At 37.7% G+C, this 25,973-nt stretch overlaps 1 protein-coding gene across 4 annotated transcripts in view; it reads left to right on the forward strand.

Moving 5' to 3' along the window:
* Window positions 1–25,973, forward strand: part of gria2b (glutamate receptor, ionotropic, AMPA 2b) — a 49,401-nt gene that overhangs the window by 19,380 nt on the left and 4,048 nt on the right. For all 4 annotated transcript variants that reach the window (XM_053324298.1, XM_053324299.1, XM_053324301.1 and 1 more), the window contains exons 3-13: window positions 5,965–6,204; window positions 14,058–14,254; window positions 15,720–15,773; window positions 15,900–16,058; window positions 17,809–17,976; window positions 20,570–20,674; window positions 20,794–20,901; window positions 21,215–21,421; window positions 21,554–21,921; window positions 24,496–24,694; window positions 25,271–25,518. In XM_053324298.1, coding sequence (XP_053180273.1) covers window positions 5,965–6,204; window positions 14,058–14,254; window positions 15,720–15,773; window positions 15,900–16,058; window positions 17,809–17,976; window positions 20,570–20,674; window positions 20,794–20,901; window positions 21,215–21,421; window positions 21,554–21,921; window positions 24,496–24,694; window positions 25,271–25,518 — 2,053 coding nt within the window. The remainder of the gene's footprint in view (window positions 1–5,964; window positions 6,205–14,057; window positions 14,255–15,719; window positions 15,774–15,899; window positions 16,059–17,808; window positions 17,977–20,569; window positions 20,675–20,793; window positions 20,902–21,214; window positions 21,422–21,553; window positions 21,922–24,495; window positions 24,695–25,270; window positions 25,519–25,973) is intronic.

Genomic DNA, 25,973 nt, shown 5'->3' on the forward strand with positions numbered 1-25,973 from the left:
TTTTTTTTTTTTTTTTTTTACAGAAAGATAGAAAGGAACAACTGGGTCTAAACCACAGCTTACGGCCCAGCAGCAACATTTTGCTCATGGTGCCTAATTAGGATGACCTCGTCAACACCAGAAAAAACAAACAAAAAAAAAGATTTACCTCATCAACACTATAAAAAAACATTTACCCAGTCACTTCTTTTTTTTTGGTGCTCTGAGGGGGGTTTCAGAGGGCGAAGACTCCCGGGTTTCATTGAAAAGCAGTCAGATGTGACAGAAGCTTAATGGCTTTTTCCACAATCCTCGCTGTTTCTAAGAGTGTCTGTATGTGTCTGGCTTTTCTTCCTTAATTAAACATTTCTAAATTCCTCATTGTAGAAACACACATAGATGTCTCGCCCATTAAAAACCTCTTGCTCTTCATTCTTTTGTTGTCTTGTTCCACAGTCGACAAAATCCTCTGAACATTCACGGCGTGGAGAAATGGGTAGTGCATTGCTTCTGGAAGGGAATTACCATATTTGGTAATAAAGTAACATGTTGTCAAACTGTTCGCTCTGGCATAAGCTGCAGCACACTCATGGGGATATCCAGTCTCTATAAAGCATGAGCTCAGAGAGTTTTAATCCTGGGCTAACTCAGCAAGCTCACCAGTGAGAGAGTGTCAGCAAAGCAAGCTTTAGGAGCATGACAATGACAGACATGACATAGAGACAGAGAAAAACTCTACAGCTCTATTAGCATCACAGGGTGGCAATGAGGAGTGAGATAATATATTTTATTTATTCTTTTTTGATATCATGATTAGACTGAATGTTTCTTTTTCTCTCCTTGAAATAAATGTGAGCATTGCTAAGTGTAGAGAGAGTGTAAAATGACTCAAGTGGATTTACAGGGGGTCACCTTATATAAAAAAAGGATGGAATGCTTGAGAAAAAGGGAAACAGGGAATTTGGGTATATATTATTCTCCCATTTGAGAATGGGGCACCTAGTTTCTAAATTTCCCAGCAGATCTTTTTAGACAGAAGCACCATAAGTGCATGGCTTATAAGTTTTATTTTTATTTTCAGGAAAAAATCATTTTGTATATATTTTATATTGAAAATGGATGAAAGTCAGAAAAGGGAAGAGAGTCAGTAATTCCTCCCCTCTTGTTTTCATAAACAGTTTTCTGATTTTCTAAACTTAGCTGATTACAAAAGAATATCATTTACTGTCCTCTTGCAACAGGAAGCATTACCTTTGTAAGCACAGGGATGGAGAATTGAGGAGAAATCAAGTTTATGCTACTCTGGCAATTTTTTGGGAAAAAAATGATCTCAACTAAAAACTTACGAGCCATCAGTAGGTAAAACCATAGACAAATCTTTTAGAAACGTAAAAATAGCAATACTGAAATATAAAAAAAAATATTCACTTACAGTACAAGCAAAATTTCTGCATTCAAAAACTTACTTAATCATACTCTTACACTTGCACTGTATCTGTCTATGCCCAGGGGCCACTCATCTCATAATTCATTCATGAAATTTAAAAATATAAATGATACTGAAATATAGTGGAGTAGAAATATAAAGTAGTCTTGTCCTGGTTGGTTAAAGTGAAGAATTGATCATTAAAAAAATAGCAAGTAAATGATTTTGAATGGGAATTAATCTAATATGTGCTACCTCACTTAGAGACCTACAGATTTACATCTGCATGTAACGTTTCTTCATTCGCCTTCACTGAATTGTGCAAAATGATTTTCCTGTCATATTGGGGTCTATTAACTCCCAGTTAGAAAAAAATGAAATTAGATTAGTGAGGTCTGATCTCTCTGCAGTCACATCACTGGCCACTGTCATCTGTTAAAAAGATTAGGAACAGTGCCACAGACTGATGGAAGTGATCGGACCACCGTTAACAGTTTGTCCCTAGTGTCTGTGATGAACATTTAATTGCTTGAGTCGACGGAGCTGTAAAGATTTTGGAAGCACATGAATACTGGCAGTGGATGAAAGCTGGCCATCCCCTGACTTATGCTGGCCCATTCTTGATGAGCTCTGCATGTTTTTGAACTCCGAGGTGTAAAAGGCAGCGGGGGTTGAAGTAGCCTTAAGGATGGAGAAGCTGGCTTTTGATTATTGGGTGTAAAGTTTAGATTCCTCATAAAATATTGTTTTGGTATGCAGTAAACACACATTGACATGTTTTAAGCAGGGGTTGTGTAATAAAAATAGCCACCAAAATGTATACTCAGTAAATAAACTAAATAATGTGAGTATTTTTCATAAATATTGTTATCCTTACAGTATACATATTTACCACTACCAAGAAACTTTAGACACACACTTTGTGTGATAACACTGTACAGATTAGCATGTACTCCATAACTCCAAGGTACTATAGACATGTGAGAGAGAAAGGAGACTTCTGCATCATATAAATGTACTACAAGTCTATGTTATGGTCCCTGTTAATTGTTTCAATTTTGTTTCTGAAAAATCATACTTTTTCTGCTAATTTGGAATGGTAGATGGCTCTAAATACGACAATACCAATGTGTCTTAGCCACGGTTACTATGGACAATAAGCCAGGTTCTGAGACACGTTCTGTGTACATTGTACCAGCCAATTAACGGCCGGAATTGCGGGTTGCCAGGGTTGTCTGTTGTTCCGGTGCAGCTACTGTAGGCAGGCACTGGGTGAAATGGAGTTGTAAACAAACACGGCCGTGTTGGACTCACTAAAACCAGCGTTTTTTGCTCTCAAGTACAACTTTTCATCACAAAACTTCGAAGGTAAGACAGAATATCTGTTAGTCACTGTAAATAAGTGGTTGTTTACCTTTGTATGCTGCTGGTTCACTGAGTTTTTAGCGCAATAATAGTGGTACTGTTGAACTCGCCCTAAGCTAAGCTAAGCTAAGCTAAGCTTACATATGAGATGCTATTTGTTTGTGTACCATGAAGTATCAAAACGGTAGCAATGGAAATGTGGAGAGTGGGTTGACTTTCTGACGCTATTCGGATTTTGATATTTGATCATTAACCTCTTAACGCACGCTGTTCCGTTCACGGGACGGGACGGATGTTAGGAGGTAGCCACACGGTCTTCTGAATGTTTTAAACGCCAACCCTTAAACATATATACTCATGCCGTACATTGTTGGAAAGCTTAGATTGTTCTGATTCATTCAAGACCACTCACGACTTATATGGTTGCTCACAGCCGTAATAGTATTACCGATTAGCTCGGCTAGCCACTCAGCTAAGTGAGAAAAGCTATAATGCCTACATACCTTCAAAGTCTTCTCTTTATCCACAACGATCATCTTATGACTCAGGACTTTCTGTACAGCTCGCCAAGTATCCATTCTTGTGAAATATGAAATCCGTTTTCATAAAACCGGAATATTTTCCTCAATATGTCCATGTATTTAGTCCAACACGTAATGTAATAACACAAATAACAAACCATATACGGTCCGTTTACGTCATTTCCTGACCTGCGCGTCCATCTCAGACTACACGTGACTAGATGTTTACGACCGTGAGCCTCTTCTGCTTCTGACGACACCACACACAAGCCAATCGGTGTTTAGGATTAGGCAGTACATGCAGAGACATTGCTGCTACTCCCACTGGCGTTACAATGTAATGTACCTCGGTGGTTTCAAGTCAGTTACAGCGAGGGTATGTTCGCTTCCTGTTTTCAAAATAAAAGCACCAACTCTATCGTTATGGTTTTCTTAATAATAAAAGGCAACGGGTGTTTTATTTTGTGAAAATGACCGGAAGTGCGTTACTCGCTACGGCTAACTTGAGTGGCTCCGAATTCGCAGGAACAAAACTTTAAGCAGATGTTATTTGGACAAATTAGCGTCACATTGTGGATCTAAAGGGCTACTTTCTCGCCTAAAAAGGTTAGACATGTGGATAAAGTGGTATATTTACAGAGTTAGAGCTAAAATAAAATCCGGCACCGGACCTGGCAACCCGACTGCTGGAATTACTTTTTGGTTGTTGCGACTACGATCTCGAGACATTAGATGGCGTTGTTCTGCTCATTCTACATATTCTACCTTTAACTAATTCATGTTATATAAGTTGGTAGCAAAACATGGCACCTTGGTTTTCTAAATGCATTCAAAATCAATTGAGAAACCAAATGAAGTTTATTTTAACTGAGGATTTTTTCATTTACTTTCAATTTGTCACTTTTGTTTACTGTTGGTGATGGATGTTTCTTACTGAAACTCAAACTCTAATTCATAATTAACATCTCCTCACACAGACTTGTACCTTTGACTTTTGAACCAAATATTTTCTAAACTGATTGCTCATTGGAGTTTCATGTCCACCTATGCATTTGTTCCAACTGTCACCTACCATTCTCAAACAAACAAAAATAAAACCTCATTTTGCAACTCTGCTGGGGGGGACATGGGAAGTTAGTTATAGTTTGATTCGACGGTGATCCAAGTGAATCTGTTTTGACAAAGTTTGAGAATGGAGACAGACAGAAGACTGCAGGCTGCTTGATTAATTTACCAAAGAGACATTTTAATGAGCTACTGTTATTCGCCCCAAAGTCAATAATGAAGCTGCTTAGTGCTTGACAGTACAGGAAAATGGCTTTGCTGAGCACTTACTGCGTGTATGTGCGAAACATTAAAGCAGGGACTGAATAACTCTTTAGAAAACAGCAATTCTTGACATAAAGGCTGAATAAGAAACTTTAATGAATGTTTTTTATAATATTCACTCATCTGCATGTTGCTAAGATCACAACATTCAGTCTCCATGCTGCATAGCGTGTTTACATTTCATCCAGTTCTTCTGTCAGTTCAGAAGTGGCAGGATACTTACAGTACTTGATATTTGATGTATGGACTTAAGTTCCTGATGTCAGCAAGTTATCCCAGTTATACTGTGGAGAAGGAAATGCCTCATTAGATTAATTACATTGGAGCACACATATGTCCAAGTCAATAAGCCTGATTAACTTACATTTGATCAATACACATTTACAAGGAACATGCCAATCTGCTGACCCCAGTGACAAACAGCCTGCAACCTAAGGATTACTGAGTCCTTCAGTATTCATGTTTACCTTCAGCCCACAGTACCCTTTTCTGGTCTGTGTATAATCAATGTTAGATGCCAGCAAGAGTAGTATAATGTATGTGCTGGTGCATGAGTCATAAATTATTGATCAAAGGTGATTTTGCAGAGTCAACAGGATGCGGGTTATACATATAACCTGGGCGCGAATACACAGAATCATCATAAATGCTGTATGCATACTGTAAAAGGATCCTAACAAAGGCAATAATTCAAGTTTGATGGCGTTAAAAGAAGATGTCTTAAGGATATTATATGAGCTACAGTGGATACATTTACTTCTAAAAGGTGGCAGGAAAAGGAGTGTATTGTAGCATATCTGTCTTGCCAAATGTTCTCACAGGAAAAGCCTGAAATGGTTTCCTGCCAAAACAGAAATTGAACAGCAGACTGCACCATTACAGCATATCATGGTGCAGCACAGATGAAAATCCCATATGAAGAATTCACAGTTTTGGACTCCTATGTGCGACTCACAGGGCCATTCAACATTGCTTATTCCCACTGTATCAAAAAGTCATAGGGCTACTCATAAAAGTTTCACATAGTGACTGTTGTACGGTGGACCTTTTACTGTCAAATACAAGCACTCCCCTGACAGAGCTTATGGAAAAAGCTATCCATTAATCAGCTGAAAGAGAAACTGAAAGAGACATCCCTTAGCAGTTGTATGTAGCCCTAATGTGCACTAAAGGGTTGCAATAAAGTTCTCGGAGGCACTGTTATGAGTTATGACAGAGAGATGAGTTTGTTTCTAAAATTGATCTCTCAAAATCATTCCTGGCATGGAGGTGAAAAATGTTATTTAAGATGTCAAGACTTTAAGGATGTGTGACAAATAACGTTCCTTTTTTTCTCTGCTTCAGTCTGTTCACAGTTTTCAAGAGGAGTGTACGCCATTTTTGGATTCTACGACAAGAAATCTGTCAATACCATCACATCATTTTGTGGAACGCTCCATGTCTCCTTCATAACGCCCAGCTTCCCTTTGGATGGGAATCAGCAGTTCATCATACAGATGAGACCTGATATCAAGGGGCCTCTCCTCAGCCTTATAGAGTACTACAAGTGGGACAAGTTTGCCTACCTGTATGACAGCGATCGAGGTAAGATGTGGACGTCATGGAAACCATTATGTTGGTTTTGAAAGCATGTTTCCAGCTGTGATTCCTCAGCTGTGATCATCAGCTCTGATGCACCAAAAGCTTTCATCAATGTTCTTATCTTAAAATTACATCATACAAAGATAGACCTGACTTCTGTTTAGTTGTGCCCCTTGATGCGTTTCTGTTGAATTTGCATTCATCAAAGGTACTCATATGGGGCTGCATAACTAGATAGAGTGGATAGTTTCCTTTCATGACATCACATTATTTTCATTTTAAATTAACGTCAGTGATTGCCTGTTGATTAAAATTTGAATTATAGTCTCTACAAAGTTTCTGTTTAAAAGTTACTTTCCCAACAAACAACAAAGCTGGAGGGGAGGTAGTCAAAGTCATCTCTGACATAGTGCAGAGGTGCCCTGGAGCTGTAGACTTCCACATTCATGTTAAATAGAAGTGTCATTTGTTTGCATTACGTGCTCATGATATGAACATAGTAAGCACTAGAAAAAATCCATCTGGCTTCACAGCTAGAACTACATACATTACTGTGGTAGACAGCAGAGAAATTGACCTTCTCTGTATGTAATCTGCAATTATGCACAAGGTTAGTCCTTGAAAATTATGCAATTGTGCTAAATAAGAATTTTTTAAAGAGAGCTGGAGTAAGGCATAAATCATACCATAGGCTTCGTAGAGCCCTTCAGCCACTAAAGAGACTCTTACTGAAGAGTGAATGGTTTCCTCTGATCATTTCCCATTTTAATTTAAGCACATGATTTTGTTTTTAGCAGCAACATAAACTACCCCAAACTCCAAAACGTGCTTTGGGATCTGGCAGTATATCAAATTAAAATTAGATTTAAAAAATTACAGAGTTAAGATGCCTTGTGAAATGTGGAATTAAGAGACACTTTATCAAAATTAGAGTCTATCTTACAGTTATCCCCTATTTTAGGCTAAATTTCCAAAAGAATGCCACTGTGCTAAACTGTTTGAATGTTAGATTAAATGTGTTAATTGTTGCACATTTGCACATTAGGGGAGGGGTTACCAAATCATGCAATTGGGCCTTGACTTTATTTACTGTGAAATACTGTAAATACAGTATCTACCATAAAGCTATACATGGTATTTGTGGAAGGTTTTACTCACTGTATAGAGCTTGTTTTCACATCAGATATTGAACAATTTTGGGGTGTTTTCTATGTGGGTATGGTTTGTCTTGCACAGTCACACCTGGGAGCTACTCAGTCTTGTACCGATGGCCTCTGGGTCAAAGGTGCTTTTTTTGTGAGGAGACAGATACGCCTACACACCCTCACACCAAAGACACACACACACATACATACAAACACACATCTGGATTTCAACAGCTGCTGACTGGTCACAATCTCTACCTCAATGTCAGATACAAAAAACTACCTCTACAAATCTTTTGGAGTCATAGAGCTTTCCCAAGTTGATTAATAAATGCTTTGTAGTTTTAAAAATGTCTCATTATCAGTTTTTTGACCATCTAAGTAAATTAAAGTCCATATACATATATGATAATACCCTTGACTTTAAAAAGATATATTATTTTTTCTGTAAGCATTATAGACAAAATTAATGTATCATTATTCTGAGCCTTTGCACCTTTCATTTCGATCCTGGATAAGATCATGGCCTGAGCCTGATCTTATGCAAAGACAACGTAAGATGAAAAATGATATACCCTCAAGCAATAATATCCAGACTTACTTCATATTCAAATCTGTTCTGTCTATCTTCTTTGATTCCTTTCATGGTGATTCTTTTCAAATCAGCAAAGATATAAGTCTGGAATTAAAATTATGAGGAATATTTTCATTATTGTATGAACAGTTCTACACAGTGCATATAAGCCATAAAATGTGAGCTTTTTATTCACACCAAGCTAGCATTTAACATGTGAGAATGTGTGAATACCACTAATAAAGCGTACAGATGATAAGAACAAAAATAACAAGACTTAAAGGGAATACACAATTACTGATCATGTGCTATCTCATTTGGCTGTGTCACATAACTCTTTTCATAGTGTCATCTGCTAATTGTGATTCTGTGACTTTCACCCTTGGAGAACAATGCAGCCTCCTGCAGCACAGAGGGACCATCCAGCACAGAGAGGGAAATCTCTCCCACAGATAGAGTTCATTCTATTTTAATACTGCTACTGCAATGAAAGCATAGAATTAAGACCTCAACAGTATCCAGTTACAGTGAAATAACAGTATCATATATTGTCCCTCAGTCTTTCTCCTATAGAAGAAAAATCACTCTTTTAAATTCTTTTTAATTTTTAACACTTAAAGAAGGAGTTTTGTGATCCCCCTTAAGGGGTGTTGGAATGATACCTGATGAATGCTCAAAAATGGCTTAGGTGAACATTTGAATAACACTAGCTTAGGGTAATAGGAATTCAATCTGCTCTGAGAAGTCGGATTATTACCGTCTATACAGTAGTCTTGAAGCTGATTACAGTTAAGTGCCAGTGGTGCATGAGGAATTATGTGCTTTTCCACTCTAACTTTCTACCATTTCTCATTGTTTTAACTATCATTCTGCACCTTTTTCCCCGTGCAAATACTCTATCTTCTGTTCATCTATCTACAACATCTCCTTCTATGTCTCTTATGCCATACTACGACCCCGTCATGTCCCTCCACCAGCTCTCCCAGCATTTACTGCAATGTCTACCCTGAATTAACTACCGCCCCTTCCAAAATCAGCGGGCAGATTTCAACTGTCTCTTTTAGATCATCTTCCCGCTAATGCTAGCCATGACCTGCTATCCCTATACTGTACGTCTGCAATGGCACTAAAGGGCCTGTTGTGCATATTTCATCATTGCATGGCTGTCTAATTAGGTCAGTGTGATCCACTCATTCCCATGGCAACCCAAGTGTGGAGAGAGGCAGAGAGAGAGAGAGAGAAAGAGAGAGAGAGAGAGAGATTGTAAGTGACTGAGCAGGTTGGTAGATGATGCAAGGATGTGTGTGGGTGTTTCTCAGTCAAAGAGGGAGCCAAGGGAGAGGAGGCAATCGAGTTGCCACTGGTTATGATGAATTCTATTAGCACATTGAAACTAATGGCTGAACCAACACCACCATTGTCAGCTGTTGTCAGTAAGTCAGTTTAGATAATGGATGTATATCTGTGGGTGGATAGGCACTTGAAGTGTTTGCTTTTGCGTCCATTTGGCTTCCTGAATTCAAATGTATTCACTGTCAGGAACACAAAAAGTGAAAGAAAAGGAATGAAACAAGTATTATTTTTTCATAACCTTGGTCAGTAATCCTGTGTCCCGAGGAATCACATTGATATTGGACTATTCCTGGTCTCGCACTTTATGTTCAATACACTGTAATCTATGCCATTGCAGAATAGTGTGCCAGTGATCAGTGTTGTTTCCAGATGTAATATGCAGGTGTTTCTGGTGGACAATCTTTAAAATCTGACTGTAAGCTACCTGCCCAGAACAAATAGTGGGCAGACAAAGTTAGTGACTGCTGGTTGAGAAATATAATAGGCTTAGATTCAGCAGCAGATGGAGAGAAACACAACTCCAAACAAATGCTTTTTTTTCTGCTTAATGTGTAAATAGGCATCTGTTTTCTATCAAGTTCATCATATCAATTTATGAGGTTATAATATATGTGTTTGGTTCACAGCTTGTTTCATATGCCCTCCAGAAATTAGTTAATGCAGGTTTAACCAAGCGTAAACTATTCCTTACTTTAGCCATGCCTTCATCACAGACTTGATGAAGGTCTTTCTCTTCTAATCTGTCACCTTATTGTTGCACATATACAGTATTATAGGAATAAGGAATTGATAATAACATTTGTGTTAAACATTAAAAAACATTTCCGTGAATACAGTATACCCTTGAGTTTTACCTAACTGTCCAATATCAATATTCATGGCTGGCAATAGGGTTGTATTATGCTGCCATTCACCTAAAAAAAAAAAAAAAAACTTGCACTTTTCTTTATTATGTCTCATAGAACATTTTGATTTTTTTAATTGTAATGTTTCACATTTTTTAGGGCCCTGTTAGAAATATTTTACTCAGTTCAAAATATTGCAAAAGTTATGGACATCCATCAGAAGATGAGCTCTCTTTCGTTATTCCTAAAGAATAATAATGGACGATAGGCAATGATAAAATTCTGCACTCTTATCATTTAAACACAGACAATAACCACTTACCAACTGATGTAGGTGGTGCTTCAGTCATTATTATGCAGAAAGTGGACAGCTATACCCTGGTAAAGGATGTTGGACCTTTACCACAGCATGACTCAGGAAACAATAGCTTGAAACAAAGATATTATAGTTAATATGAGACTACATTTGTAGGTATTGGGTTGATTTTCTTTATGCATTATTTATAAGCCTATTCTTGACACATTTGAATATTTTTGCATCATATTATGCATATGCTCATATATTCACATACATAAACTCACTGTGATGTTTTTGATCAATGAGCATGAAGTTAAGCTTTTACAGTCAAGGCTGCATATGAGATCACAGCCAGAGGAAAACAAAATCCTCCAACTGGGGAAGTTTACTGTGATTCCCATATCACAGCTGTGATAGCTCCTTTGTTACTGTATGTCAAATGGTTGAATAACACAGATGCTACTTTGGCTGGTTATTCTCAGCTGACTTTTTAAATCCAGGGCAATTTAGGGGTAAATTGCAAGGTCACATAACATCTTTGCTTTCTAGCACAGCGGTAGCTCTGTGCCTGTTTGGGTAAATGGCATAGAGTGGGCTGCAAGCCAAAACCTAACATATGTTTCATTCTAAAGAGAAGAGATAATAAAGCATTTTTATCCAAGGGGAATATGCATCATACAGTAGCGTGTGAACTGCAGAGGAAACCAGAGACGCCAAGTCTCTGCTTGAGTCCTGGAAACGTTTTGATCAGAAGTTTGCATTATATGGATAGAGAGATCATGTAGAGAATGTGCAACAAATTGGAATATGAATGTCAAATTATTAGAATTATGCGTCCACTGTTATACTTAGCTGAAATGCCAAACATATATGTTTATAGAGTTAAGATTATGTGGATATTATTATTTTGGAAAGGACAGTTACAGCTTCTGGATATGCAACCAGTACCAATGCTACGGTACACTGGAGATGGCAATAAAAATGACAATAGTGATCCCATGAATTTTCATTTTTGCACCAACAGCAAGGCAAAAAATGTCGGTGTGTGTTAAATATACACATACACGAAATCTATTGGCATAAAATGTTCCCAGACAAACTGTCCTAATAACTTTGTTGTTTCCATGACATTGCCTCAACACTGCTGCACCACCAAGAAGTTGACATTTGCAATTCTGAGTAAAATAGCTTGACAATTATTGAATGAATTGCCATTAAATTAGGCACAAGCATTCATTATTCCCTCAAGATCATTACAAGAGTTGTAATGATATCAATGACCCCCCTGACTTTTCTTCTAGCATCATCAGCGGGTCATTTTTCTTTTTTTAATTACTACAATAATTTATGAAAAAAATACCTGCAAAACGAATGACAACTTCAGCTGCATTGTGTTCAGTACTAAATGAGTAGATACTACCATGCTGACACGCTAAAAGCTAAGTGCATGCACACATTTAGCATTAGCATTTAGCTCAAAGCACAGCTATAGATGTGATAATACTTTGTGGCTTGACTTAGAAAACTGAGTTTATGAGTTCATCAGAATTGTATAATTAGATCTCAAATATAATTGTAGTCAACAACTTAAATGAACACTCACCATCTATGAAGCTGAAACAACTTTTTTCTTGACCACAGTTTAAGTAGTGGGTTAAAAAAAATGCACAATGTAATGGATTTTTTAAAATTATTTTTTATAATTATAACTGCACTGGTCTAGGTATATTATACAATTAACAGCTATCAAAGTAGATGTATTTTTTATAGTGTTTAATTTGATCAATATAGAGTACAGTATTTCTTGTTGCCAAACGTGTGTAGGCACTATTTTTCTCAACTTTGGAATAAATGTTTGTTTCATATGAGTAGAAGAACCCATAGCATGAAAACAGTTGAAATGTGTAGCCTTCCAATTATTATGATGGTTATTTATTTAGATAAGACTGCTTCACCAGAGCCTTTGATTATCTGAAATATTGTAAATATTATTAAAATATGAGAGACTAAATTAAAAACCAAGTATATTAAACAATTTACAATAACACTGTGGGCCTAACTGAGCATATTATACATGTTTACTATACATAATACAAGGAAAGCCCCACCGCATATACATTTCAAAGACAATAATCACCTAAAATTATAATTTAACCTTAATCATTAATATAGAATCAACATTTTCCTGAATATTTTGCTTTTGTCCTTGCACTATCCTCACTGTAAATCCTGATGAATTCTAATGATCTCTTTTAATAAGCATTGATGAAACAGTCAAATTTAACCAGACCATAATGACCTTACTGTAATTATGATGTATAGTTCACTCAGATAAAACTGCAAGCCTCCATTTTCCTCCACTTTCCTCCACACCATCATAAAACCTCCGCCGTGTCGCATGAAATTGATTACATCTGTAATTCACCTCGCTGTAGCAAGGCGGAATGAAACACTCGACCCTTTTATCAAACGCCTTTCTAGCTGCCCTCTGCAGACCAGGGATCAATATCAGCAGAGACTCAGCTGTGAAACAAGATAGAGAGAGGATGATAGGAATATAAGTTAAAATGGAAAGTGTGGTCAGTTTTTGTCTTTAACTCATTATACTACAGAGCAATAGACAGGTGAAACATGTAATTAAATGACTCAGACACAGCAGCGGTGCCTGTTCTTCACTCTATCATTTTTAGACAAAGAACAAAGCCAACCCAAGTGAATCCAGAGGAAGTTATTGATGTAAAGGCTGTTTTATTATCCCACAACCAATATCACGAGGAGCAGAGTTCGTTGTTTCAGGTGTGACTGAGTGCTTTGTGCAAACACTTAGGAGTTTCCACTGTTGGGAAGCCAGTGAGGGATTGGAGGGATGGGAATTAGCAACAACTTTGGCTATTTCTTGGCATTCTTGACTTTGGAAATGGCAATTGACAAAAGAATATCCACACAAGGACCACTTACCGGTAATTAGTTTGTTATGCAGCTCTGCAGTTTTGCAAAGTCTTCATCTGCAAACATTTTGGTAGTTTTCATGGAACTGTCAAACTTTACAATACAATTGAAAGCTCCAGAACAAGTGAGACCTTGACTAGGGAATGCTTCAGAAAGTTGCTCAAAAAAACTCTGATAAAGCAGCCATAAAAACTGCTTTGTGTTGATAGAGTCAAGTGTATTGTTAGACACACTTCCCTCCCACATGTTGGTCAAGTTCGTGCCAGAATACCTGTGACTCATCCAGATGAGCTCTTTATATAAGGCCCTGAGTCGCTGTAAAACCTCCACAAGCTTTGAATAAGCAATCAGTGAATGCATTGCAGTGAGTCTGCAATAATGTTCATCCATGTTGTTGAATGCGTTTTGTCTGCCTCTTATTCATTTATTTTCACATTTTTTAGCTGGTTCTTCCTGCTGTGATGTTTCTTTTTTTGCTATAATTTACCTCACTTGTAGATGCCTCAAAAATTCCTGTGTGGCATTTCCAATAATAAATCAATGAATAGGGTTTATACTCAAAACACCCAAGACATTACTGAAAGGCTGGTCTAGTGTTTTTAAGTAAGATTTCAACAAATACCTTTAAACAACAGCAACATAATCTAAGTATTAATTCAGTTTTAATCCCACTTTAATTTCACTTTTCTCAGGCCTGACGACACTGCAGGTTGTTCTGGACACAGCGGCGGAGAGGAAGTGGCAGGTGACAGCCATCAATGTGGGGAACCTGAAAGATGAGAGGAAGGATGAGGCCTACCGCTCACTGTTTCAGGATCTAGAGAACAAGAAGGAGAGGAGGGTAATCCTAGACTGTGAACAGGACAAAGTAAAGGACATCATGGAGCAGGTACAGTGTAGACTGTGAACAATATTCATTGTCTCATACAAATTGTGTATGCAATGCCAGAAAACTGAGTTAGATACATGCTGTATTTTAATTACATTTTTGATAGACCTTTTTCTCCCTTTTTAATCATGTAGTGTTGTCTTAGAACACTGATTTTAGCAAACACATTTTCTTTATTTAATTAAATGATTTGTTTTCCTTTTCTGGTTGTGATTTCAGGTTCTTTATAATGTGGTTAAATCAGGATGCTCCTCACGTTGCACACACCCAGTCAAGCCATCAGACAAATAAATGCTAAGTAACTGCAGGATATAAACTGTATAGAAAGTAAAGCTTAATTTTATCCTATTAAAACAGAATTAGCACACTCTAATTTGAAAACATCCAAGATGAAGGAAAAATAAATAGTATCTCATTATGTGAGAATGCAATGGCAAGTGTAAATAGCAGTGGGAAATGATCAGCAGTAATAATAAATTTAAGCAAATGCAGAATATATTAACCATTGTCCTTTAATTGTTCCAGCAGGACAACAGTGATATTCAGACAAAATATATGCATCTGGTATAGCACTTGGAAAAAGAGCAATGTCACATGGACCCGGCAGTCCAGATGTAGAAAGGCACAATAACAATTATACTAATTGTTCATTTAGGCTGTAAACAAAACTGCAATTAAAGGAAAAACAGATGCACATAAACAGGTTATTTTTACTTCATCGTTTACCCATGAGAGAGTGTTATCGATTAGCATTTAAAGCATGCATGTTTAACAGAGTGCTGAATGAAATCAATGTCTGCAGCCTCAGCGCCTGTTTATCAGGGAAAAACAGCATCCGTCTGTGTAGAAGTTTCTTGCTTCATGTCAAAGACATTTATGTCAGAGATAGAAGACGTTGTTAGTCAAATCTGCTTCAAATAGCGGTCCTGACAAACGCTAGTGCCAGTCAAGCAGTGGGATTAGTTTCAGGTGTGTCATTTATGTGAGGCACTGAAATGGTCCATTGCTGAGATTTTTTTTTTTCCCTGTTGCTTTACTGATAAGGCTTTGGAATAGAATATCTGTCTAGCAGTATCTGTGACTGAAGACCACTGTATTATTATTTATTTCATTCAGTGATAATGGCCAGGACTGTCAGCCATGTTAGGGTTGCAGTGGCAAATTATAATGTCTAAATTTAATGGTACATTTGTATAGTTTGGATATCATTAGAATTATATTTATAATTGCTTTATCTCAAGTTGTCACAGTCTTGGTCTAACAAGTCATTTGTCCTGTTAGATTGCCAAAAATAAAAGTGACAAAAATTGCTACCTTTGAAATAATTGCCATCTATTAAAACTGTGTTAGCAAAGTCAAACTTTTAATATGCTTTTATTAAACTATATTGCTATAATTATTATTTATCCTAGTGGAAAATCTCTTATACATCTATTTTGTATATGTCCATTTTATAACCTTGCAGGTCATCACAATTGGAAGACATGTAAAAGGATACCACTACATCATAGCCAATCTGGTAAGTGAAAAATGCTTCTACATTTATTGAGTGATTTATTATCACTTTCTATGTTTCTTCAGTTCCCTTTACTGTTATGCAGCAGCCATAGAGACATTAATTGGGTTTCCATTTATGTGTTTTCAGGGTTTCATTGATGGAGACCTGTCCAAAATCCAGTATGGTGGTGCCAACGTTTCTGGCTTTCAGATTGTTGATTTTGATGATCCTTTGGTGTCCAAGTTTGACCAGAGATGGGAGGCTCTTGAAGAGAAGGAGTATCCTGGTGCTGATAGCAAAATAAGGGTGAGTTTAAGCATGCATCTGTAGATACTCATACAGACATAATCTTGTAAATTTGCAGGATGTGATTGTTGCTTGAAAACATCCTTGTAAGCACTTAAAGGTATCTCAATAATTCTCATGTGTTTGTAACTTTGAAGTAAATTCTGCTGTTTCTATCTGTGTCACCTAACTTTACACTCACTTGTACACATCATAAGCATTACTAAGCATATCTCTCAGGAAATATTCTTACACAGCAGTGTTACACAAACCTACATTTTCCCTTGAGTTGAGTCTCCTGGGTTTCCTGTCTAGGCTTCTTTGCTAGAATTATATAATTTCATATGTTTTAAATGTAAATAAAGTAGGATCATATGCTATTGAATTGAGAGATGATTGTATTTACTACATGCACTACCCCTTTGATGTTACTAATATAGGATAAGCTCTATGTCAAAACTGGAGTTCACCCAATTCAGTTCATATGTATTTATGTAGTGCCAAAGCAAAGCAAAAGTTATCTCAAGTCATCGCCCACTCTTCGTCTCTAAATTCTGACACTGTTAATCAGCCATGGCCAAAAATATTCTCCCACCTTTTGTCTGCAAAATTGTCAAAGTTCAAGTTTCTTTTATTGCCACCCAGCCAGTCTGCTGCCAGGGGTTTAAGTCAGGGTGTAAAATCACTCTGACATTTACTACATAGTATAAACTTTAGTGCAACACAGAACATAAACACAAGATGACTAAAAACGAGAACCAGCACCAGACATCTATTATATGATATGCACTATAATTATGACAAAATGCAGAAATGACAGTGAGAAAATGAGCAGTGGGTGTGGTGTGTGTGGGTGTAGAGTAGGAAACTTTATTTTCAAAGAGACTAGTGATGTAATGGTGATTGGATAAATTTAAGATTAGGATTTTAAACATCACGAGGCATTGTGAGCATCAGTCTTATTGTCCTAGCTCTAAAAAGTGGATGTTTAGATTGTGCTTGGGGTCTCTGCTTTGACTTCAGATTTGACAATTTCATAGTGATATGCCTCAAACCATCGTACACAGTATTAAGATACATGAATACTGTTGAGACAAGCCACCAAGTTATCTGCAGTGGAGCAAAGAAACTCATTTCTGCTAATTACAAACCCGCTGTTTTGCCCAAATGAAGTCTCTTCGGCACATAGGAAGTGAAAAAAGAACATTTGGAAGGAAATAAAACTGTCCTGGAGTGTTCTGTCTCACCAGTATTACATGTTTTGCGTCTGTAATTTCTCTGATGTCCTTTGATTTGAGGCAATCTTTGACTAGCCAGGCTGGCAAACATGGACATGCTGCACTCTCTTCACTTTAGTGACTTCACTTTTTGTGATGCCTCAGAGTTTTAGATCAAATATTTATCTCTGTTTCTGCTATTGGAACATGCCGCCATTTAGAGTTGCATCTTTAAGGCTATAGATAAGGCTTGCAATATTCTCTGTTATTGTTGTTGTCAACCAATTCAAAAGGGTTAGGGTTAGGGTTAAACTAACAATACTTTAGTCCATCTCAGAATACTTTGTGACTTCTGTAGGCTAATTTGTCTACAGCCCAAACCCATTCATTCTTGCTTAAGACATACATCTTAGTGGGTAGTCAATGTATAAAAGGTGGACACTGTTTAGCAAATGTTAGTAAGAAACATTTCAAACTTTTGTATAAGGGCTGTTGATTTATTGAGGGATTCCCACCTCCTATGCCTAACATCTTTTCCCATTGCTCTGCTTTAGTACACATCAGCGTTGACCTACGATGCAGTGCAGGTGATGACGGAGGCCTTCCGCTACTTGCAGAAACAGCGCATTGACTTCACTAGGAGAGCCAACAATGGTGACTGCCTGGCCAACCCTGCTGTTCCCTGGTCTCAGGGAGTGGAGATTGAGCGAGCACTCAAACAGGTAATACACACACACACACACACACACACACACACACATATTTCATACACATCTTTTGTTGGTGAACACTCGTTGCTGTGGTAACAGCAGATCTCCCTTAGGAAATGCACCAACACCCACAAAGGCAGAGAGGACTTCACAGAGATTGATTAAAGACATTTTTACCATGCATGTGCACACACAGATATACTGAAAACTATTCTTCAGAAAAGAAACGGAGGGCTACCCACAGACTGTCCTCTGAGCTTTGATGCAAGGCAAGATTTGCTTCACTCCTGCTGAGAAATAAAGCTTGGCAGCCAAAGTGAAGCCAAAGTGGTGGGGTTTTTTTCTTTTTCTTTTCTTGCTTTGAAGTTTTCCATGTTATAGCTGCATGTCCTGAAGTTGGAATACAAACTTGAGTCAGAAATATTCTGCCTTTTTAGCCAAGAACAAATATAGAAGCTCTGGACTTTATTGATTCATATTCAGAAAACATTTGCTTTATATGAGAATACATGATGTATACCACACTCAGTATCTCAGTAAAAAAGCTCCACTAAAAGTATGCATCAAATACCCCTCAGATATACAAAACACATTTAACTTCCCTGTGATGTTGCACCAAGTGGTTAGGTCATCAATTTAGATTTTATAAGAGCAAGCAACTGACTGACAGCATCCACATAACGTTTTCCTTTTATCTCTATAACTCCCACTATGACTCATCCATCCAACCAACCATTTCTGTTCATCACAATCGATCAACCCTGAATTGATCATGGCAAGTAGATTTGGCCATGGTCCTAAGGAGGTTAGTTTGGTTGCCAAAGATTATGCACAGTAGTCTTTTTGGCCCATACCTTTTTAAGACAGATTTCTCTGAAGGGAGTAGCATGTGTCAAGCTTTGTTAACTACTGATTGCATGTGTCTCACACAGTATGTAAGGCAGTGCTTCACTGCTGCTCTCATCTGGAAACCACTTGAGCGGATAGCATAGGCTACACCTGTCCTTAAAGAACCAGGGGTTACAATATTGCAACCGCTGTTCTATCTTACACAGGCTCTGATCTCTATGGGCACAGTGGGTGGATCCTGATGAATATTCGCCTTGCGAAATGTCATCAGACTGACTCATTGAGTGTGACCCATTATAGGTTAGTTGCTGCAGCCCTTTTACTACTTTATTATCCAAACCACTTCAGCGAAGCAATAGGGGGTCCAACCCAGCACAGTTAACATGAACATGAAACTGGGTGAAACCATGGCCTAACCTCACAGGAGTCAAAAACTAAATAACATAAACTCTGAACACTTCATTCCCCAAGTCATCATGAAGCACGGCAGAATGTAGATGAATATCGGGGGAGAGTCAGGGGTAACACAACTGACAATAACATGCCTTGAATCACCCCTGCAAGCTCCTGAAAAGGAGCCTGTCATGTCCAAGAGATACAAACTTAACAGACAAGGCATAGACCAAGATGCTGCTGTACTAAATAAGGCCTTCAGTGCTGCTAAATCATATATAGAATGTGGTCGGACCATTGTTGGAGGGTCCTTACCCGTAAACTTGGGAAACGCACTCACAAAACTGACTAGCTAGGCACTTCTTGGTTAATTAATAGCACATTAAGAGCTATTCAGTGCGCTGAATGGGGGCCGTGCATTCAGCATATGCACGTCCAGACCTCCTTACTTCTGAGTAATGGCATTATAGCCTCTCTCATTAATTCTGGAAAAGCCACGTGAGCCATTACCATGAATTGTTCAGTGATGACAAAAGAGAAAATAGAATAACCTAAATCTTACTCTGAATGAATTTTTAATCTGCGGATGCACATCTACACTCTGCTGCATGGCCAATATGAAAAGTTCAGAGACTTCCCAGACTCTCATGGACAAGTCAGAATAGCAGGGATACAGATAAAAGGAGAAATCTTAGTGGTTAGTTAGTTGGTTGATTGCTGTTAGAAAATATTTTTAGTGACTGCATAACAGTTGGGGGTCGCTGGAAGAAAATAATGATTTATTCACCAAAGCAATTGCTGAGATATCAGAATGCTGCAATATTGCTAAAAAAGGTCAGACAGGTCAAAAAACCGAGCATTTATACTAGATGACAGGTCATTATCAAACCCTAAGGTTATTCAGGTCAGGTAGCCAGGCCTTATTTGAAAGAGAGAACTAAGGCAAGCAGAAAAATTAATACCTGCAAAAATGAAGGTACCCAAAATGTTGCTGCAGCAGGTCAGAGTTGATGGATGTCTACATCATAGCCCTGCTCTGGGTGAACCGTTGGCTTGTTTACAACATGTATTATTATCTGAGCACATATGCTTCTTATTCCACATTATTTTTAGCATTTTTGCCCATTTTAATTTTCTGTAAGCTTTAAAAATAACTAGCTTACTCAGACTCAGACTGTTACTCTTCCTATTAATTCTCATCCAGCTACCTGTTTCAACCAGAATACAGTAAGACTAATTAGACAAGACACTACTAACACACACAGTGTCATAACGATGTTTTCATGTGACACAGCAGTCTAATATGCTATGAAAAGCAGTTTGAAGATACTTTATTGTAACACTTTGATTTTGTGTCTTTAAGGTACGAGTTGAAGGCCTGACAGGAAACATCCAGTTTGATCAGCATGGCAAGAGAGTCAACTATTCAGTGAACATAATGGAATTAAAGACTAATGGTCCTGTAAAGGTACGTTTCTGGATGTTCCACAATGTATATACACACACATACATATGTGGATGGTTTGAATATGAGGTTTAAAGCATGCAGCTGTTTTAATGAATTGCATTATGTATTTTTCCCGTCAGATCGGATACTGGAACGAAGTTGACAAAATGGCCGTCACTAAATCGGATGTCTTTGCAAATGACACAACAGGAATGGAAAACAAAACAGTCATTGTCACCACTATCTTGGTAAATATTTACAAAAAATACTTTTTTAAAGCTTTAATATATTACTGTAAAATTAAGTATAACCTACTTCAATTGTATTTCCAGTTTCGTGTAGTGCTTTGAATTTCACATTCAGATTGACAACTAAATAACACTATACTGCTAATTTGTTGCCACAAGGATGTGCTTTGTTGTAAGACCAGTGCCCTCTTGTAATCCTAATGAACTGTCAGTCTTGTGCGAAGCCCTTGTCTTTGAAATTGTTTTTTATTACATTGTAATTCAAACCTCTTGTACTGAACAGTGTTTTCTGTTTTTCGTCTCTGTCCTCCAGGAAGCTCCATATGTAATGCTGAAAAAGAACGCTGACCTTTTTGTAGATAATGACCGTTACGAGGGTTACTGTGTAGATCTGGCTGCGGAGATAGCAAAGCACTGTGGCTTCAAATACCAACTGAAAATAGTGGGGGATGGTAAATATGGAGCCAGAGATGCTGAGACCAAGATCTGGAATGGGATGGTTGGAGAGTTAGTGTACGGGGTGAGTTAACAAAAGGTTACTTAAGCTGATATTGCTCGTTTTTCATAATTCATTTGTAGTATTTTGGAAGTTATGATCTAAAATGGAATCCCTTCTGATAAGTACTGTCTTGAATCTCTTTTGGTTTGATAGAAAGCAGACATTGCAGTGGCTCCTCTGACCATCACTTTGGTACGAGAGGAGGTGATCGACTTCTCCAAGCCCTTCATGTCTCTGGGAATCTCCATCATGATTAAGAAGCCTCAGAAGTCCAAACCGGGCGTCTTCTCTTTCCTGGATCCACTGGCTTACGAGATCTGGATGTGTATTGTTTTTGCCTACATCGGTGTCAGTGTGGTGCTGTTCCTCGTCAGCCGCTTCAGCCCATATGAGTGGCACACTGAAGAGTATGAAGACGGGCAGATCCAGACCAATGAGTCGACTAACGAGTTTGGCATATTCAACAGTCTGTGGTTCTCCCTCGGTGCCTTTATGCGTCAAGGCTGTGACATCTCACCTAGGTAAGAAAAGCAGACTGCCATGTTGCCTTTGGTTTAATTAACCAAGAATAAATATTGAATTCATTTATTTATAACTTCAAATGTAAATGTACTTCATTTCACAATAATTCCTTAAAAAGGAGTAAAAAGAGACAAAATTTAAGCTGATATGCAACCATTTTATCCACTTTGAGTCATCAAAGTGAACTTTTAGTTATGTTAGCAGTATGACTTGGTGTTAGTTGTTAGGCAGCAATCTATATGTCTAACACTTTGGTCCAGAGAAAAGTATCGCTGAGTTTTTTGTCTCATTACTACTAAGAGGTTCAAATCACCATTTTTCCACCACTAAAACTATAATGACATCAACCACAGCTCTACTTTTAAATGAATGGTAGCATCATCATACTTTAATTTTTTGTCTATTCTTTGTGAGGGATGTTCTTAAAACTGCCATTGCACATGAAAGATTCGATATATCTAAGAAAATTGCTCTATAGACCAATAGAACAATTTTCTCTCCAATCTTCCTCCATCCAACACATTTTGTCGTCACCAGGACAATATAGCAGGCTGTGAGACTGGTCACTATTTCATGCAGATAAATGGATTTTCTCATGTATGCTGCTATGATTTATTCACTAAGGGCTAAAAAAAATATACGTTGTCCTAAATGTACTAGTCTGTGATTATTCAAGCATTCATTTTGAATATGTTTTGCCATGCTAACTTAACCTAGTTCTGTGGAGAGTTGTTAGTTGATTGTTCCATCACTTTGGTCCAGATTGAAATATCAACAGCTATTTAGTGTTATAATTGTTTTGCATAATTAAAAACATTGATGGTAGCTAATGGATAAATCCTACCGATGATGGTGATTCCCTGATCTTTCTTCCAGCACCACCATGAGGTTGAATTTTTTTTAGATCTTAGTGAAATGTCTGTACAGAAGTTGTATGGATTGAAATTTGATATCCATGTCTAATGATAAATTAATGAATTTTAATATCTCCTGACTTATCCTGTATGCCACCAGCTGTATAGTGCTCCTGAGAAATATCTCAGCATGTACCCCACAAATCAGCAAAACATGCAAAAAGTAATTACTTTCTCAGCTTCAGGTGCAGTTTTTGTTTTGTGCAAATTAGCAAACAACATACTAACCCAAAATGGTAAAAGTGGTAAACATTATCCCTACTAAACATCAGCATGTTAGCACTGTCATTGTGAGCCTATTACAAAGCTAGAGTTAGCTCTTATCATTTAATGCAGCATAACAGAGATGCTAGAATGGCTGAACTCTTTGTCTGGTTCATAAAAATCCTCCAGGTCCTGTTATTGTAATGTTTGCATTTATATAGAAAGTTACTAAATTGTTCTCCTTGAAGGCATACTAAGCAGGACTTGTTGGATGGTGTTTGTAACCACAACACTTAAAGTTGGCTTATCTTCCCCAGCTCAAAGAGACCAGAGCGAGAGTGAGAGAGCAGCGGACAGTGACTCAATAAAAAGCTAGCAAGAAAAAAACAGTGAATCAGTTAAATAAAATATTTTCTTCTAATTGGTTACATTCTAAAGCACAAATAAACATGCCCACACAATTGCACAACCCTGCCACAGTACCAGATTTTGTGTGAATGCAGCCTGCAGGTTGTTGTCTGTTGTGACCTTTCTGCTCTGTGTGTATGTGTAGCTTAGCCTTGCCCTCGGTCAAAAAGACACTGAGAACTTTATACATGCATAACACAGACAGAGAGCAGAGGAGAGCAATGCAGACAGCGATGTAACATGATCACTATGTTTTTAGTCCTCACCTCAAACCTTGCTTGCTGTTATTAGCTGGGGGCAACTCACTCACTGCCCCAAGGTTGATGCTCAGAAATATCCCAAGGACAGCAAAATAATAAGAAAATAAGGGCAGAGGGTAGGGTCTTCAGAGATACATACACTGCCGAACACTAGTGGGTTAGTTATGATTGATAGGGACTACTTTTACATGAGTCTATACAGTTTCTTTTTGGGAAATACAGTTTGGATGTATATTAAAGATTGAATAACTTGCAAGAGCAGAGCAGTCATGCGAGGTTAGAGTCATGTGTTCTACAGATATGAATCAACATGTGACCTGAACTGTCCTCCATGTCTCATCACAATGATGTGAGGAGTGTCAGGAGGACTCCAGATCAGGAGACAGTCTTATGAATTGCAATGTTAAATTATTTTTTCTAACAGACACAAGCTCGTATTTCTTATAAACATTTGCTCATTTTGGTGTTGTCATTGTCTGCCGCTTATATCACAGAGGCATGTTATTAAAAACTCTACACAGGAGATTTACTATCACAGCATTGAGGATATTATCAAGATGTCATATTTACGACGGTTTGGACTAAAAGCAAGCTTAATTTGTTGGTGACATTATATAAACCTTTTTTGGACTAATAGAGACTAATAACAGGCTTTCTTGAAATACATTATCATGTAGTATGAAATAATTTTTCATTTGCTTCAAAATGTATGAGAAAAGTGTTTTTGTTGATATTGAATGATTTCTTTCGTACAAATGATTATTTATTGTCTTTTTTTATCTAATAGATCTCTGTCTGGGCGTATTGTTGGTGGTGTTTGGTGGTTCTTCACTTTAATCATCATCTCCTCCTACACGGCTAACCTGGCTGCTTTCCTGACTGTGGAGAGGATGGTTTCTCCCATTGAAAGTGCAGAGGACCTCGCTAAACAGACTGAGATCGCCTATGGGACTCTGGACTCTGGCTCCACTAAAGAGTTCTTTAGGGTAAGAGATGGTCTCTTTCCTTTCAGTAGCTTTCTATTAAGCATTTTTTAAAGAGGGTTATGTGTATTCATATTTGCAGCATCAATAGAATGTATTTTCTTCTTCTCAAGTCAATGTCAAGATACAGTGGCCAACATTTTAATTTGGATTGAGTCCCAATGGACACATGAATTGAAAAAGTAATATAACACCATGGAAAATACCTTAATAATGATTTGATATTAGTACATTTGCCTTTTTCGTTTGAGTAAGAGGGGGGTTTATCCTTTGTCGCTGAAATCATATTTCATTTGCTGAGTGTACCATGCAGAAAGTTAATCTTCCTTTAAGGAGAAGAAGTCTTAAATTTCCGTAGAGGGTGAGGTTTTGTCCCAATTATAGAATATGGGCTGAAAATTGACTTTTGGAGCTTAAAAATCTTTAAAAATATTCTTGAACTGAAAAAAACCTACCAAGAAATATACCGTTTAATAGAATGGTAAATTTATTCCTTCACATATAATGTTTCTAAGCTTTTATGAGAGAATGTACTAACAACAGGTTGTTTTTGTCTATTGTCTTTTTTCCCCAACACAGCGCTCAAAAATTGCCCTGTTTGACAAAATGTGGACATATATGCGCAGTGCGGAGCCCTCTGTGTTTGTGAAAACCACAGCCGAGGGGGTTCTGAGAGTCCGCAAGTCCAAGGGGAAGTACGCCTACCTGCTCGAGTCCACCATGAACGAGTACATCGAGCAGCGAAAGCCCTGTGACACCATGAAGGTGGGAGGCAACCTGGACTCCAAAGGATACGGGATCGCCACACCGAAAGGATCCTCATTAAGGTGGGTGGAATAGTATAACAATGTGTCCAATGTTGTTATAGTATCCCACCTACCCTGATGTAGCTTTGCTTATATGTCTCTGGTTTGTATAAGGAGATGAGGTAACAACCCCTCCCCCTACAAAACCTTAAAAACCATTGCAATTTATTGTAAGTCGATAAATTGCAAACCAAAAACCAAAAAAGTAATTTCTTAAATATTAAGGTATTTGACAAATTTGTTGCTATAGTTACCCAAACCATTATTGACAATGAATTTATTAGTAAACTGAGACTTGTTCTCATTTTCTACTCTACCAGGCTGGATTTCACCTGGATGTTTTAAGACATATTCGCACTAATTATATCATATCAGAAGATTTTGAATATTTAATTTGAACCTTTGCTTTTGCTTCATCCATTTGATTTAAATTTAGATGACTCTCTTATAGTCTGTCAGTTGTTGTCCTAGCTTAT

The sequence above is a fragment of the Scomber japonicus genome, chromosome 8 (genome assembly GCF_027409825.1).
Source record: "Scomber japonicus isolate fScoJap1 chromosome 8, fScoJap1.pri, whole genome shotgun sequence".
NCBI lineage: Eukaryota > Metazoa > Chordata > Actinopteri > Scombriformes > Scombridae > Scomber > Scomber japonicus.